This window comes from Dermacentor variabilis, chromosome 3 (genome assembly GCF_050947875.1).
Source record: "Dermacentor variabilis isolate Ectoservices chromosome 3, ASM5094787v1, whole genome shotgun sequence".
Lineage (NCBI taxonomy): Eukaryota > Metazoa > Arthropoda > Arachnida > Ixodida > Ixodidae > Dermacentor > Dermacentor variabilis.
In genome coordinates this window covers 77,058,418-77,076,829 of record NC_134570.1, presented here as the reverse complement: position 1 = coordinate 77,076,829, position 18,412 = coordinate 77,058,418, and the positions used below count along the sequence as shown (strand labels likewise).

At 44.2% G+C, this 18,412-nt stretch overlaps 1 protein-coding gene across 1 annotated transcript; it reads right to left on the bottom strand.

Annotated features, from left to right (window-relative positions):
• Positions 1-602: 602 nt before the first annotated feature.
• On the bottom strand, positions 603-17,106 carry LOC142575904 (uncharacterized). The gene is made up of 6 exons (XM_075685693.1): positions 16,928-17,106; positions 8,866-8,915; positions 8,685-8,720; positions 7,668-7,751; positions 2,169-2,231; positions 603-814 (listed from the first exon to the last, which is right to left on the bottom strand). The coding sequence occupies exons 1-6, from the start codon at positions 17,061-17,063 to the stop codon at positions 755-757; spliced, it is 429 nt and encodes a 142-aa protein (XP_075541808.1). The 5' UTR covers positions 17,064-17,106; the 3' UTR covers positions 603-754.
• Positions 17,107-18,412: the final 1,306 nt, after the last annotated feature.

Here is an 18,412-nt window from a genome sequence, read left to right as displayed (position 1 = left end):
ACGGTGGTTTTGAAGTTGTCAACGTCAGAAGTGGCAGCGATGGAGGGAGGAAGGTCGTTCCAGTCGGCACTGGTCTTGGGAATAAAATAATGGCGACCCATTTTCGTTCTAAAAAATGGAGCACCAACTTTAAACATGTGACCGGAGCGAGATGAAATGCACGAAGGGCGAGCAATAAGATGGTGAAAACGGCTCCTTATTACTAGAAAAGTATTCGGTTCCATTCCATTTGCTTCTGGCACTATTCGGTTCAGATTCAATTCGGTATCAAAGTATTACTATTCGCACATCCCTACTATCCTGCATTCAGCAAGCTAGAAAGTTGATCATCACTCAGATGCTCGTACATGTAATGCGTTGCCACAAGTAGAGCTCAGTTCTAAAATCCCCAGAAGGCTTGCCTTTTGATTAAAGAATGGCTCTCGAGAGCTGGATAATCGTGAAGGATAGTCATGACAGCCACATTAAATCAAGTGCATTATTTCTTTATTCTGTGAGAGCGCCTCTAAGAATTTAGAATCTACTTCCTTGGTCAACTTTCCGTCAACTTGCGCCTATTTGTCACCTCTGTGGACAAAACACAGTTAACATATAAACTGTGAGATAACACATTTTATTCACTTCACAAACGTCGCGATAGCACAGTGCTCAGACGAATATCACACAACGATGAACATCCTTATCAAAAGACCAGGCACCGTTGTACAGGATGATGACGCTATTCCAACGCCAGGCAGGAAAAGGAAGCATCTTCTCATTCTCTCTGATTGCGACCCCCTGAATAAGGGCGTTGAGAGTTGCTGGCCATGCATTTCTGAAAAGTACAGGCGTTTAGATCTATCATTCTCAATTTTCCGGCACTTCTGCATGCAGACTGAACAGTGATGTTTACCTAACCTCAAGAAATATTTGTAACGCCTTGGAAAAAGAAAAGAAAATCCCACCGGTGATTAAGACAGGCCAGTTTCGATAGACGCATATACATATAACATACGCATAGGTGGGCCCAGCTAACGTTCGTCAAGCTCTTAAAAGAAAAATATAATAAAGAGCAGGCGGCAAGATACGATTCTCAGACCTATGGTGTTCGGTCGTCAGACCGCTTACGACCGAGGGCCCTGTAGGCCTTGTAACCGTACCTTGCTACTGTGTTTTTTCAATCTTCTTTTTTTTAACGAAAGCCTTAAATCTCTGTATTTTAAGGTCGCGTTGTGAGGTACAGAAAATATCACGTCACCCGAGGAAGGCCAGAAATGAACCAAAGCATGTTCTGTCGTGTATAAGATATGAGTAATGATTATCAAAGATAATTAATCATTGTTTAGTAATTGTATTAAGGTGGATTCAGGTTGATTAAGGTAGATTAAGTCGGATAAAGGTGTATTAAGGAGTATTAGTGTGGACTAGGGCAGATTAAAAAGGGATTAAGGTTGATTAAGGTGTACGAAGGATGATTAAGGTGATTTAATTAGGGTGGGTTAAGGTGGATTAGGGTCGATTAAGGAGGATTAAGGTGGATTATGGTGGACTAAAGTAGATTAGGGTGCATTGAAGTGGATTAAGGAAGATTAAAATGAATTACAGTAGGCTTTACAAGGCTTTCGCCTTCGCATCTATTATGCGATAGCTAAGGACAGCTGGGAATTTTTCTTTGAGCCGCTTGGCTAACGTAAGCTGGGAAATACGATATTCATGGCAACCGACATGCGTATGTTTATGCGCTAAATTTGTGCGCGTGTCTTCGGGCTATTTACTAGCGAGAATGTCGTACCAGCTTGCTCAAACGGAAGCTTTTCCGCAATCTTATCAAGGTTGGTCTGCGGGTACGGTCTTCGATAAGATGGATAGTAAAATAATTGAGAATAGCGACATCAGCCTACTTAGTTGCGTTATATGCGCACGCTGGAAGATAATGGTGCTCTAAAAAAAAAGAAGCATAAACCGGAGTCCTTTTTTTTTTTGCAGAAATTAACTTTCATGGGCACCATTCTGCCGCTGCTTACGCTACATCCACCGCTGTGGCCCAGACACGTCCCCTATTGCATCACAAGTAGACCCGCAAAATACAAGAACCAAATGATCACGATGAAAAGACAAAACGACTCTAATTCACGTTTTTCCTATTTAACTGCGCCCCGCCTGAAATTTCTTGAAATCGTTCTACTCACAACAAAGTTATCCAATTTATCCCTGATGATTCGGGCTGCTCGCTCATTTGGTGCGATGCTCATCTGAAAGTATCGTTAAACATTTCATTCATTCATTCATTCATTCATTCATTCATTCATATATGCTGCAGCCCACATGAGCTATAGCAAAAGTTGAAAAATGCAGACAAAATGCGAGTACATATGACGCGAACACAACGAAAATGCATCATAATGTGCAAAGGGTTCACATAAATACCGAATACAATGTGTAGAACAGCAAATCAAGGATATCTAATTATGATAATTAAGTCCCATCTGATTTGGTGCCATCTAACTAAGCGCAAGAGTGCGCGTTATAATCATAGCATGAGGTGTATCTGATGGATTGTTTGAAATGAAAAAAACGGTAATGAGCGAATGTTACCAACGACTAAGTTTCAATGTTCAACTGTGTGCGGGCTATCCCGGCCACGGCGGCCGCATTCCGATGGGGGCGAAATGCGAAAACACCCGTGTATTTAGATTTAGGTGCACGTTAAAGAACTCCAGGTGGTCGAAATTTCCGGAGTCCTCCACTACGGCGTGCCTCATAATCAGAAAGTGGTTTTGGCACGTAAAACCCCATAATTTTTTTTAACTGTGTGCGGGGAAAAGATGTGCTACGTAAGAAAGAGATATAATGCTAACAGCATGTTAACCTCGAGTTATGCAATGGCTAGCAACCGTAATGCTGCTGGTGTCGGAAAAGCGTCAAAGGTAATTTACAAGATCAATTTCAGCGACTCAGTGTGTTGTATTTTGAAAAGTAATATTAATTTTAGCGAGCGAAGAGCAGAAGTCGGCGAGGAATCACGGACGTATTATCAACAAATGAACCTGACAGTAATTTTTGGACTGCTACTACAGTATTGATTTCGCATTGTTTACGGTGGATCCAAAGCGGCGAAGCATACTAAAATATATGACGGACCAACGTTTTATACTGTTTGTGCATTAGCAACTTTGCTTTTCTTCAGAAGCGGAGGTCACTCTTCAACGTACGTAACCCAGCTTTTTTAGTGCTTTCGCGCAGATGTGTTAAGTGTGCTTGGACCATTCCATGCTGGTCGCTAAAATCCCATCGAGCTATTTCTAATTGTAGACTCTCTTGAGTTATGCACCCATATATAAATAACAATAAGCAAAACTTTAGCAACAAAAATACTATTTTTCGGAACTCGTAGATATTAAACAAAGTGTGTGCGAGTACACTGTAACATAATTTGCACCATAAAAAGTGAAAAAGCGTGTAAATGTGTCGATAACTCACACCCTTAGGGTATCTATATATATAACGGACACCCTAAGGGTGTGAGTTAGACACATTTACACGATTTTGCACTTTTTAGGGTGTAAATTATGTTACAGTGTATTCTAAATGTCGAATACAAATTAAATAGTCTTTTTTTTATTTGAAACGCATACGATTCAAGGATTCTGTAAGTATTAGAATTTTTTCGAATTTCGTTTGCGTCCCAGTATACGCGATGGTAGACGCTATTAGAGAGCCTACGGAGAAAAAAGGCACCACAAGACGACTAGAAATTAACATTTGTAGCCAATCTAAGCGTGGATTGCTTAGACGATCCAGGAACTGCGGTAGCGGAAGGCTACGCTTCAGGAAGCACTGCAGCTGTGTAAAAGCTCCGGTTTCTGAAGTCTAATGTGGAGCAGCAAAGTAAGTGCGCTCCACATACGCAAGTTTTAATTATTTGTTTTGCATGGCGCTCCCCTGGTTTTGACTACCAGGTATTTGTAGTGTGCAGCTCCCCGTAGAATCAGGTGATGAAGCCCGTAAGGAAAGGGAACGGTTGATTTCTTTTGTGTTATAGACATATAACCGGTTTTCTCTGCGTTCAATGCCCTTTCCCAGTCTGTGCACGAGTGAACCGCCTTGTTCTGGGAATTATTGTTTTACTTGATAGTCACGGTTTTCGATTATATTCTTGCACCAGTAAGGTACAGTGCGCCGTCACCTGCGAATAGTCGAACGTTTACGTCAGTCTGATTGGCTATATCATTTATGCAGATAGAGAAAGCAGTGAGGCCAGAACGGAACCGTGTGTGTGCGTGCGTGTATCTGTTGCGTGTTTGCTGTCTTCGTGTATGTGCGCCTTTGTGTGCGCGTGCTTGTATACGCACGTGCGTGTGCGAACCTGCGTCGTTTGTGTCCGTACAGAATAAACCCCCTCAAATGAATTGATCCGACTCTCAACAAATGTGTGAAATTTACACAATTTTACGTCACGCTTCTGTATACTCCATCGAAAGCAAGCGAAGGTGGCAGAATCACTCTTTGCGCATTTTACGGGAAGTCGACGTAATTGCAGAGTAACTAAATATGAATTTTCTTTTTTATTAAGGAACCCACAGCGCCAAAGCATTACAGTGTGTGGGGAGGGGGGGCGGTACAAGCACATATGACACCTCTGCTTAGGCAGAGTTATAAGTGCAAAGCCCCTTAGCAATGCACATCTACAACGTCAAAAAGAAAACATCATTTGGTGCAACACTCACAACATCACTCGGCAGTCTATTCCATCACCTAATGGTTTCGGGAAAGAAAGACATTCTAAGCAATTCAGTTTCTGTCGCGAATTCAAGGACTTTAAAATCATGGTCAACACGGTTGAATCTATAAAGAGGCTCTTGCAAATACTTTTCGTGATCAAACCCCAAAGGCTGTATAATAAATAGCATGAAAAAACTTCAGACGCAACTTCTTCCGGCGCGCGTCGAGCAATTCCCAGTTGAGTGCATCCTTCGTACGCGATACACTGCTCCGAGCCCCGCGTGTGCCAGATACGAAACGAGAGGCAATGTTCTGCACCCGCTCCAACTTATCTTTATCACTACCAGTAAGGCGGGTCCCAAACCGTACACGCGTATTCCAGAACCGACCTCACATAATTTTTGTACAAAATGTCTCGATATGACTGCGGAAAAGTGTTTGCATTTCGGCAAAGAAATCCTAAGGTTTTGCATGCTTTAGCAGCGACATAATCGACGTGACGGCGCCAGTTCGATTCGGGAGTAAAATAAACAACTAAATATTTAAATTCGAATAGCTGTTCCAACATTAAATTTCTAATAACGTATGGTTGCACAACAGGGCTTTTCTTTCTTGTAAATTTCATATGAACAGTTTTAGACAAATTCAAATTCATATTCTATTTGACGCACCACTCTGAAATTCAGTTCAAGTCTTCTTCCAGAAACATTTCAACATCACGGTCACAAGTGATTACTCTATAGAGAACGCAGTCATCCGCAAATAACCACATTTGAGACACTGTTAGGTCACTAATGTCATTCACGTACAGCAAGAACAATAGCGGCCCCAGCACGGAGCCTTGCGGAACACCAGACACAATTTGAAGCCTCTGAGACTCAGCGCCATTCACAACCACAAACTGCTGACGTAAACATGGGTAATCTTTTACCCATGATGTCACTTAGGGGCTAATATTGTAGAAGAGCATTTTTAATTAGTAAACAATTCGTCACGGTATTAAAGGCTTTTTTCGAAATCGAGAAACACGCAGTCCAGGCTAAGACGCCTGTCCAGTGCCCCTGCTAGGTCGTGCACAAATTCAGTCAACTGCGTAGTACAAGATAGGCCCCTTCGAAAACAATGCTGACGAGGAATAAACAATGAATATGCGTCCATATGTGCTACCGTACTAGTATACAAAATAAGTTCAAGTGTCTTGCACGCAACTGAAGTTAGTGATACTGGCCTATAATTTGACACGGTGTCACGGGGACCAGATTTGTGAATTGGGACAACGCTTGCAATTTTCCAGTCATCTGGAAGGCAGGATTCGCCAAGCGATTTTTCGAAAATAATCATCAAGTACGGTGCGACCGACTGAGCACAAAGCACAAGCTTGTTTGGCAAGTCATCAGGACGCCCAGCCTTAGCAATGTTCAGATTCTGTAACAGATACTCTATACCACTGATGCTGATAACAACATCATCTATAACACTTATCACTGGCTGGAAATTCAAGGTATTTGTATCACCGTGTCATTTGCACGGCTGAAAACAGAGCTAACATAGGTATTAAAGAACTCAGATTTTCCTACTTCATCATCAACAAAGCTGTTACCAGACACAAGAGGTGGCACTGTTACAGTGTCTTTTCCATTTCTATTTACACGTTTCCAGAATTCCTTTGGATTATCCTTTAATTTCGACTCCATCGAAATCCCAAATGAAGGCTTTGCAGCTGCAACTGCAACTTTCATTTTTTTCGGTAATTTTATGTAGCTTCCACCAATTCTCACGTGTCGGCTTTCCTTTAAATTTGCTGTAAACTTGTTGCCTTTTGCGTGTAAGACTACGCAACTCCCGAGTAAACCAAAGTTTACTTTTACTTTTTCTTTTCGTTAATGACCATACCGGAACAAAGCGCTGCTTCAGTTCAAACGTCTTCTCCTTAAATATAGACCTTAATTCAATTACTTATTAATTATAGCATCATTCGCTGATATAAAACTGCGGAATGGTTTACCCGTCACCATTAAATCTTCATCCTTTCATGCATTTAGTGATGCCGTTAAGCTGTTTTATATGAGTAACTAAGTTTACGTCATTCATTAAAATACATTTGTCAGCTGTGTGTGTTGACAGTTTTTTGTTTTGCACTACATTTGTCAACTGTGTGTATTGACAGTTTTTTGTTTTGCACTTTAGGCTTGTATCCATTAAATTTGTTTTTATTGATCTTTTTTTCTATGTTGTATTTTCGCGATTTTGCGTGTTTCTTTTAGTTAGCTTGCTCATCTTTAATATATCTCCACATTGTTATTATTAACCGAGGGTCCCGTTGCAGTCTTTGACTTTGGGACCCTCGTGTGTATATTGTCTCTTACCAATTCATTGTATTTAAAGAAGAATAAACTGAACTGAACTGAACTACTCCAGTGTTGTCGGCATACGTTTCAAACACCGTCCGGTACTCATTCAACGCTTTGTTTATCTCGCTTACATTTGCTTTTTTCGTAGTTATATACTCGTCTCTTTGCTGCTCCAATGCTTCTTAAATGTTCAACATTCATTTTACAAAGCACAGCATTATGATCGCTTATTCCAGGTAGCCCTTGAGCCGTGATACGTTTGCTCATTAAAATAAAGTGAACCAGCAGATAGAATTACGTGCACAAGTTATTTATTGGCTGCAAACGCTACTAGAAAGGGGGAAGAAGTATTTCGCAGTAGCTACCGAAACGCCCCACGTCAAATGTCCCTTCAAGCACGGTAGCGTCTTCACCAAAGCGATACATTTCACTCAGAAGTAACATGAACGTGCTTTAGGTAAGTGCAATATTTAATTTACCCCATGCTTAATGTGCGCGGTCTGTTTCTTGCCACCACTGCGTGTAAATAGCAAATGTAAGTCACGTGCACAAATTTCAAAGCCGTGACTGAAGGGATAATCCGTTCTTTTAAACTGAACAAAACGATGAGCTTACAATGGCGCTGTATATCCTCTCCTTGAACATTTCTCTCTCCGTTTGGGACACGTTGCTCGGGTATGTTGACCTCACTCTGGTGATCTGTAAGAAAAGAGATAAAAAACGCATGTTCCACTGCTTCGTATTGCAGTACGTTTCAGTACTCCATACTATAATATGGAGTTCGGAATTGGAACATCATGACTCGCTTTTGCTTTCAACATTCAAACACTCGAGTGATCACGAGAACATATTTCAGTTTCAGTTCCAGTTTATTATTCTTTAAATACAATGAATTGGTAGGATACAATGCACAGACGAGGGTGCCAAAGTCGAAGACTGCGTGTATGCTCCTATATACTAGAGTTTAGCAGTGAATCTAGACTAGTTCTTTTCTTTTATCAGTGGTTTTTTTTAATTATATCTTGATTATGTTAAACCATAAATATCAAATACCTGACGCGTGCTTGTAAAGAGACGGACACCTCACCGCAAGGCGTAATGAAAACGACAAGAAACGCTTGGCTTTGTAAAGATAGACTGATAAATTTTTTTTTACCGCTTTGTTTGTAAAGTTACAAGTCGGGAGTTCCGCAGGTAGAAAGCTGGTACAACCTACTTGATTGCCTATTCCATTAGCCCACGTTGTTAGGCAAATTAATAGATATATAACTGAAATACGTAAGGCTGAGAGCTCAAAATAGACAAGGACAGAGCTAAGAGGGGTCACTACGGGCGTTTACTACTGTATGGTTGGTTGAAAAGGCGCGTTTATAAATATATAGACATACCAAGATAAGCGGATATGCGGTACAATAAACAACATCAAAAATGAATTTAAAAAAAGATCGGTCCGTAAAATTTTATTGCAAGAGTCCGCAACATCAACATTCATAGTACATAGAAGTTTTCATTTGTGATTTCGTACAAAATGAGACTTTGAAGCTAATGCCAGTCTACCAACACTTTCACGGTGCTTTACGATACATCAGTACTTTTAGTTCCCAAGAAAATGTAAAAGTTGCGCCCACTCACCTCGCCGTTTCGGAGCTTGTCGTCAATGGTCCTCAGCTACAGAATGACGTGACAGTTTCAAAGAAAATAAAAGTCACGGTGCATCGTTAATAGCCGCAGAACAATGTATGAACACATGCATGCGTTCATATACTTTTTATTATTGTTACTGAATAAACAAATAAATGTATTTTTTTTTTACCATTTGCAGTTCCTGCTGCGTGAAGTGCTGCTGATCGTAGCATCTCTGTTCTGCAAAGAGTCGAATAGATAATTACAGAGCGCGTTACTTGACTGTATTTCACAAGTTCACCAACCCTAGCATCCTCGAGATGTTACATTTTCTCTGCTGCCTGCCCGCACATGCATCGTCGTGATCAGCGTCGTGTCCAGTGTGCGCACGCCACATGCAATTCACGTCAGTAAAGAGAATTAAATTCTACGCCAGTATCCAGCTACAGCAGTTTTTAATATACAGACATACGTACTGCTTGAGAAATCGGTTAGGCCTCAAACACATGGGATTCCAGGCCGTTATGCCTGAAACGTAGGAGGTATCAAGCTGTGCTGTTCAATTGCTATATAAACAGCCCCGTCACTTTTGAGTTATTGCCGTACCATTTTCACTGACTCCACACGATCGGGGTATTCAAACCATTACATTTTTTTACTAGATCATTTCTTTATATATATATATCAATTAATCATTTCGCACCCGAAAATCGGAGCGCATAATCTATCTACGCAACAAGCAGGGACTAGCACGGTAATGCTGCATAAGTTCGCCCAGCCATGTCAATAATATCAGTGAGGCAGCGCTTGAGGCTATTTTCAATAGTGGCCACGTGACCACGCTCTGAGTGGGATCAGGTCCATTACAACCACCTCATGGCAATCTTCAGTTCGCATAAGCTACTTCGATCTGAAGGCCAATATATCAGACAACCTTCCGCTCTAAGTATCCGATGCTAATAACTGAAGCGGTGAAAAGCAAGTTCAACTGTGACATTGAACGCTCGGGAACTGCAAAATGGATAGTGAGGGACGCCATTGTGGAGGCCTGCGGATTTATTTATTAACGTACACCACACTATAAGTACTCAAACGTTATTTTTTTTTTCATATACTGTATTTCAGGTCGCCTGCATTGAAATGGGGCCACCGCGGCCATGATTTGAAGCCCCGATCTCGATCGTACTCAGCAGAAGAATGCCACGGCCACTAATCCAGTGGGGCGGGTCAGCAACAATGATTCGCCGGTAGAAATTACGCAGGAAATTTCTACAGAAGCAAATTTTCAACATGACACACCTCTAGTTCACTTGATCGCGACAGTACAATGTCGCGAATGCGTACTGTGCTGAATGCTGCCAGCGTACCATTGTGAAATCGACGTCGGCACATCGGGCTCAAGCCGGTTCTACTGCCTTCTTCGCTCAGAGCACACACTAACGTCCGTAGGCGAAAGAAGCCTGCAGAACATGAAGCATTCAGTGGCGTATAGAAGGGCATCGCGTTGTCACCTGCACGCATGCTACAAACAGCTACAGCTTTTTTTTTTTACAGCGAACGTGCGTTATGTAACACACTCCGTACATGTGCCAAAGCTGTCCAACCATGCCGCGTCCGCAGCATCGTTTCCTGCTCGCAATAAGTTATCTTCATCACGTCTTAATGGCGACGTATAAATGAGAAAAAAAAATTGGCAATATCGCCCGAATATCACACAAATCGATGGCAAAGTTTAGCGTGCGGATGAACTCCTCGGACAGTGTTCTAACCATACGCGAGTCCGACATGGCGCGACGAAGCACGCAAGGCAAACTGCTCTTGGGCACCTAGTCACTATCTATATGCAGTGATTGTAATTGGTCAGAAAGAACAGCCTCCTGGCATATGCACCGGGAGTCTCAAAAAGCTTGCTTAATTGATGCGTGAGAAGCGCGCTGTAGTGGTGGTGGAGGCAGCGGAGGCTTCGCACCTCGATCGGGTGCACGAGATGAGGCCGACGGTTAACCGTCGGCATTGTAGCAAGCGCCAAGTGAAATGTTAGACAAAGTTACCTTGGCGTTTAATGTTTGTTTCATTCAAACCAGGGCATACACACAGCAACTCAGCAGGAACGCTAGCGTACATGTATGTAGTATCCGTATAGCACCACGCTCGTACCAGCAGCGGTAGGCAGAACACCGTTCTGGCTTCGCGACCGAGCCATTTGAGCGGAACATTGAAGATGCGTCCACTTCGCTTTGTCGTTTTGGCAGTCAAACGGCACTCCGCGTCTCTGGAAATGATCTGTACTATCGACACATATGCGCCGTCGGTAGAGGGAGAACACCTTAATGGCGACGGCGCAAACGCTCCTCGAACTTCCGTATGTAATTGCTATCACAATGATAATTCTGAAAGAAAATATTGCACATCAGTGTTTTGCGCATTTCAGCGCCATCATGCCCGATAATGCATAGTATGCGCTGTGTATGCATACTTGCAGGAGAATGCATACTGTTGCCTTCGCCTCGAGACAAGCGATGCTTCAATTTTTTTTTCTCTTCTCCTCTCAATGGCCTCTCTCACAGTCCAGAAGTTGACCGCTACCGGAAACTCTTTCTTGCCTTCACCGAGATAAGGAGAGCGCCGCCCTCGAGTCGCACTCATTGGAGGTGCTGTTTTTCGGTATAAAGCTCCTGTGTCATTCCTGTGGCAGAGCAGTTGCTTGGGAAACATACACTGCCTGCATGTATAGATGCTTGACTGGTTAAAAAGTTTGCTAATAGTGATTTATTAATATATAATTTATTCAGTCATTTAGTTATTTATTATACGTAATCCTATAACATATATTTCTAATGTCCCTCTCTTTCTAATGCCTCTCTCTTCATACCGCGTATTTTAACTTTAACATAATTTTTTTTTTAAACCGCCTTTGGTATTAGAAGAAATCGACCAATTGAGCTAGATTACTCGAAGGGGCCGACATCGCTTACACTGGAAATTCATGTGCATATTTGAATAATTAGCAAAACTAGTTTATTTACCACACATATTGCAGTGCACGATTTGAAGCCAATGGTTTCACAAGGCACATCTACTCTTCTCCCTTTTCTTTATCTCCTTTATTCTGCTTGGGACAATTTTATGAATTGGCCTAGTGTGGTCCATCGCAATTCGAGCATTTCATTTCTTTTACTGCGGATACAGATATGTCACGACTGCCTGCAAAGCGGAGGCACTTGCCTAGCTTCAGGCACTTGCGACGTTGCAGTGGTCGGGGCACGTGAAGACGCACCGTATGCCTCACGTATAGCCCATCTTGACGTGATCAGGTAGCGCGTCTCCCTCGAAAAATATCGTGACGCTTGTCGAGCGGCCGGAGCGACGAAAGTCAATGACCTTCACTGTTGAAGACAAAAGCGTTTGGAACTCTTCGTCGCTGATGTCAATCGCGACATCGGAAATGACGCCTGCCCTAGTGCGACCGCCGTGCAAAACGAACGACTGGATTTCTATGTGTCTTGGTATTAGCACAGCCTTCCGTTTATTTTAGGGCGGTCTGCGTCGCTACTTCCGCTACGACTATGTATTTCTTGATGTTGAAACGCACTTCGTTAATTCCTTTTGGAGTCAGATTATCAAGGCGGGTGCACAGAATCTAACTTGTATACGCGAATTTAACTTCTTCGAGACGTCGAGAGGAACAAAAGCAATCCTATAAGATTGAGAAGGCAGGGTGGGGCCCTGCTCACTCGCGTCTTTATTTGTCCTGCGGCATCTCCTCGTCAGTCGCTTGTCCTCTACGACGGTGCAGTCGTTGTCGGAGCCCATGGTCTCGCTGTTGTAGAAACAGGAGCCGGAAATCTCCATGTCGACCGTGGCGAGACTTACACTGTAGCACTCAGGGCCAAAGTGCAAAGCGGTGGGCTCGACGCAAGTGATTGTGTGCCGTCTGTCATCGCCTCGGACGGCTTCTCGTCCAAGAAGCACAACTAAGCATCCACTATAACAAAACTATCGAAACAAAGGCAAGGAGATACGTCGTTGTTGCCTCAAAACCCTTGCTCAGTTCACTTCGTCTTCGCCTGCCTCTCACACCTCCCGCTACAGCCTCAGGATCCCAATTGAGTGCACCAGCCTTGAGGCGTTGAGCATCGACCGACACTAGTTACGCGCATTTTCATTACGCACGCGAACGTTAATAGGTAAACAATTATCAAGCAAAATTTACTTTTAATTCTCATACAGTTTCTTCACGCAATGGCAACAAGTGTCGGCCAGTAAAAAACCATCCTTATTATCAGATTGTCTCCAGCCAGTCCTCTTCCATCAAACGATTCGAAATAGCCATCATTGAAACATAACGAATACAGCAACTGCTTTCCTGATCCACTCAATGCCAACATTGCATGCACACATGTAGCAGCGCATATGCATAAAACGAGACTATGAAAAGCCAGAAAAAGAAAGCGAAAGCAAATCCAAAGGGAAAGAAAGGCATTAAAAAGCGGTCCTCACGAGACCCTTCACCACCAAGTTTACTATGGTGCTGCGCGCCAACAACGTACACGCATCATCGTGTGAAAGACACCACCACTGTTGCTGTGTTTTTGTGCCTTTTCTTCATCATCATCATCAGCCTAGTTACGCCCACTGCAGGGCAAAGGCCTCTCCCATACTTCTCCAACTACCCCGGTCATGTACTAATTGTGGCCATGTTGTCCCTGCAAACGTCTTAATGTCATCCGCCCACCTAACTTTCTGCCGCCCCCTGCTACGCATCCCTTCCCTTGGAATCCAGTCCGTAACCCTTAGTGACCACCGGTTATCTTCCCTCCTCATTACATGTCCGGCCCATGCCCATTTCTTTTTCTTGATTTCAACTAAGATGTCGTTTACCCGCGTTTGTTGCCTCACCCAATCTGCTCTTTTCTTATCCCTTAACGTCACACCCATCATTCTTCTTTCCATAGCTCGTTGCGTCGTCCTCAATTTCAGCAGAACCCTTTTCGTAAGCCTCCAGGTTTCTGCCCCGTATGTGAGTACTGGTAACACACAGCTGTTATACACTTTCCTTTTGAGGGATAGTGGCAACCTGCTGTTCATGATTTGAAAATGCCTGCCAAACGCACCCCAACCCATTCTTATTCTTCTGGTTATTTCAGTCTCATGATCCGGATCCGTGGTCACTACCTGCCCTAAGTAGATGTATTCCCTAACCCCTTCCAGTGCTTCGCTACCTATCGTAAACTGCTGTTCTCTTCCGAGCCTGTTAAACAATACTTTAGTTTTCTGCAGATTAATTTTCAGACCCACCCTTCTGCTTTGCCTCTCCAGGTCAGTGAGCATGCATTGCAATTGGTCTCCTGAGTTACTAAGCAAGGCAATATCATCAGCGAATCGCAAGTTGCTAAGGTATTCTCCATCAACTTTTATCCCCAATTCTTCCCACTCCAGGCCTCTGAATACCTCCTGTAAACATGCTGTGAATAGCATTGGAGATATCGTATCTCCCTGTCTGACGCCTTTCTTTATAGGGATTTTGTTGCTTTCTTCGTGGAGGACTACGGTGGCTGTGGAGCCGCTATAGATATCTTCCAGTATCTTTACATATGGCTCATCTACACCCTGATTCCGTAATGCCTCCATGACTTCTGAGGTTTCGACTGAATCAAACGCTTTCTCGTAATCAATGAAAGCTATATATAAGAGTTGGTTATATTCTGCACATTTCTCTATCACTTGATTGATAGTGTGAATATGATCTATTGTTGAGTAGCCTTTACGGAATCCTGCCTGGTCCTTTGGTTGACAGAAGTCTAAGGTGTTCCTGATTCTATTTGCGATTACCTTAGTAAATACTTTGTAGGCAACGGACAGTAAGCTGATCGGTCTATAATTTTTCAAGTCTTTGGCGTCCCCTTTCTTATGGATTAGGATTATGTTAGCGTTCTTCCAAGATTCCGGTACGCTCGAGGTTATGAGGCATTGCGTATACAGGGTGGCCAGTTTCTCTAGAACAATCTGACCACCATCCTTCAACAAATCTGCTGTTACCTGATCCTCCCCAGCTGCCTTCCCCCTTTGCATAGCTCCTAAGGCTTTCTTTACTTCTTCTGGCGTTACCTGTGGGATTTCGAATTCCTCTAGGCTATTCTCTCTTCCACTATCGTCGTGGGTGCCACTGGTACTGTCTAAATCTCTATAGAACTCCTCAGCCACTTGAACTATCTCATCCATATTAGTAACGATATTGCCGGCTTTGTCTCTTAACGCACACATCTGATTTTTGCCTATTCCTAGTTTCTTCTTCACTGTTTTTAGGCTTCCTCCGTTCCTGAGAGCCTGTTCAATTCTATCCATATTATAGTTCCTGATGTCCGCTGTCTTACGCTTGTTGATTAACTTAGAAAGTTCTGCCAGTTCTATTCTAGCTGTAGGGTTAGAGGCTTTCATACATTGGCGTTTCTTGACCAGATCTTTCGTCTCCTGCGATAGCTTACTGGTTTCCTGTCTAACGGCGTTACCACCGGCTTCTATTGCGCACTCCTTAATGGTGCCCTTGAGATAGTCGTTCATTGCTTCAACACTAAGGTCCTCTTCCTGAGTTAAAGCCGAATACCTGTTCTGTAGCTTTATCCGGAATTCCTCTAGTTTCCCTCTTACCGATAACTCATTGATTGGCTTCTTGTGTACCAGTTTCTTCCGTTCCCTCCTCAAGTCTAGGCTAATTCGAGTTCTTACCATCCTATGGTCACTGCAGCGTACCTTGCCGAGCACGTCTACATCTTGTATGATGCCAGGGTTCGCGCAGAGTATGAAGTCGATTTCATTTCTAGTCTCACCATTCGGGCTCCTCCACGTCCACTTTCGACTAACCCGCTTGCGGGAAAAGGTGTTCATTATCCGCATATTATTCTGTTCTGCAAACTCTACTAATAATTCTCCTCTGCTATTCCTAGAGCCTATGCCATATTCCCCCACTGACTTGTCTCCAGCCTGCTTCTTGCCTACCCTGGCATTGAAGTCGCCCATCAGTATAGTGTATTTTGTTTTGACTTTACCCATCGCCGATTCCACGTCTTCATAAAAGCTTTCGACTTTCTGGTCATCATGACTGCATGTAGGGGCATAGACTTGTACCACCTTCAATTTGTACCTCTTATTAAGTTTCACAACAAAACCTGCCACCCTCTCGTTAATGCTATAGAATTCCTGTATGTTACTCCAGCATAAACTAGCAGAACCTGAAGTGCGCATATAAAAAAAAAGAGTAGCTAGCACGAGACAAGGTGAAAAGGTTGAAATGGACGGCCACGTGTTGTATCACTGGAATAGTGTGAATTATCGAGCGAATAGGTTTATTCAAATTGGACGGCAAACCACGCGAGGAGACACGCCGCATAGTTCATCTCTCGCCTCCGAGTAGCAAACCTATACCATTCGCTTCTGCGCGCGACAGGGCATCAATCGATAAAAGACTGTATGGGAGACAAGTTTGGATGGAATTATGTTTTGAAATAATTGTTAGCTAACTCGAGCACGCACCAATTACGGCATAAGCTTCGTTCTAGGTTTTGACATAACATTTGGTGAAGACACGGGCAGCGAACATTTCCTGCCTTGAATAAATAGCGTTAGGCCACCCTAAAATAGTGCGAGACCGACAAAACCACGAGACCGGAAGTAAAAGCCTGAAGAGCGCTGCAGTGAAGTCGTACAAATGCGTCCAGATTTTGGTTCAGGTAGGCTCATTTTCCTGCCTTCATAAAATCCACGACTACTACGACTTTCGGAAAAACATGCCAAAGGGTAATGGGTGTACGATGAACCTGCTAGTCATGGGAACGTGCACGTGTGCGTTCATTTCACACTTTATCAAGCTAATCGATCGCTGTCTCTCATTGGACTAATTTCCTCCCTTTTCAAACTTCAATTTCTTCTTAGTGAGGTATCTCTTGTACAACTTTCCTACGCTCACGTGACGCATTCTCGATCGGTCAATTCCGACGATATTAATTTCAGTGTGCGCTTACTGGGCAAAAGGCTGCGGAAATGAATGCGACTGAAGGAATTCCACACCTTCAGACGGTGTTAATTCCCGACCACAATGACATCCTGACTGACAGAATACCCCTCGCCGCCATGACGCGCCTCCTGGGCCTCCGCGGTCACGCGATAGTGAAAGTATCCGAAAAAAATTATCCAATCATAAAAAGTCCCCATATTGGAAGCCTGCAAGCCCCGTCAGTAGCCAAGCATACAGGTACCTTCTTCGGTGAGATCGAACCTTCTAGCGGCATCCGAAGCAGAACTTGAGCGCTGGGAGTCGTAAGGGTTTCGCTGCCCTTCCGTCAGCGCCGCCACGGCAAGCATAGCGAGCATCAAGTGCCAAACGCGAACCATGCTGCGTACAATGAATTCGTTTGACGAACTGCAGACAGAATGCCGGCCGTATCGACTTCGACGCGCCGCCGCGACGTCGGGGCTATTTAAGCCCTCGGTATGCGGCCGGGTGAATCCTCATTCACCGACACCGTGAGCGAGGCTCGTCCACATTGTTTGGCCACCTGTACCCTTTAGTCTGCATGCTCGCGTCCGACAATGCTCAAACACTCGCAGCTGTCCTCGATATCCCCTTTTGTGGGAGACGGCTAAAGTCGCGGGCTGGCCCACCCCCAAGGACGCAACGACAAATTCACGCCATATAGAGTCATGCACACTAAAGCCCCCGGCGTGTGTCGGCCAGGTGCCCGTGCGGACGTCGTTTGTTTGATGTGTCCACGGCCATGATGTCAGAGCGCCGGTGAGTTGTGTTTCCGCTGCAAAAAAATTGGAGGACGCTTAAGCTTCGCCTTCAAGAGTGGAACGCGACAGCGTTCCCGTCGACCCGCCAAGGGGTATTGGGCTACGGCGCAGCGACAACGCGCCCCGCATCGGACGCGGTGAGCGTCAAGCAACGCAGCGTTCGGCGCGACAACGAAATGCGCGCCTCAGCAAGCGACGCACGCCTGAGCCTTCTAAGGTAACACCGCGTTCACTAGAGGCGCTTTTGTACCGCTTTGAAGCATCGAACTCGTGGCTCAGTGGTAACGTCTCCGTCTCACACTCCGGAGACCCTGGTTCGATTCCCACCCAGCCCATCTTGGAAGTTGCTTTTTATTTATGAAGTGCCTGCCGTGATTTATCGCTCACGGCCAACGCCGCGGACGCCGACGCCGACACCGACGCCGACGCCGACGACACCGGCTTTTCTGCGACACGAGCTCCTTAACGCTATCGCGTTAAAAAGCAGCGAGTACCGCTAATTGCCACTCAGAGAGCTGAAAATAGTACAGAAGGAAAACGATCAAAAGGAAGGTATCTCCAGCGGTGCGTCTGCTGTACGGTTTTCCCTTCCATATATTGTTTATTATTTACTTATGTATATCTCAAACCATCTAAAGGCCTTATTGCGCGCGGCTAAAAGCCCCACGATATCTGAGAGCTAAAAAAATTCGACGACGATTACGACGCTCCCTAATGCAAATTTTGAGCGCAGCTCTATACTTATTTTCATTTCGCGATATATTGGCTGGCGCGGGCAATGTCTCGTGCGGCACGTTGCAAACAGAGCGAAGCATTGAAAAACAAGTCACACGCAATCACAACGATAGCGGCGAGCAGAGTCGGCGATCGTCGAAAATGTGATCTGCGGGTCAAGCGCGTCGGCTTCTACACATGACTCGTGGAAGGTTCCAGTGTAATCGCTGGTG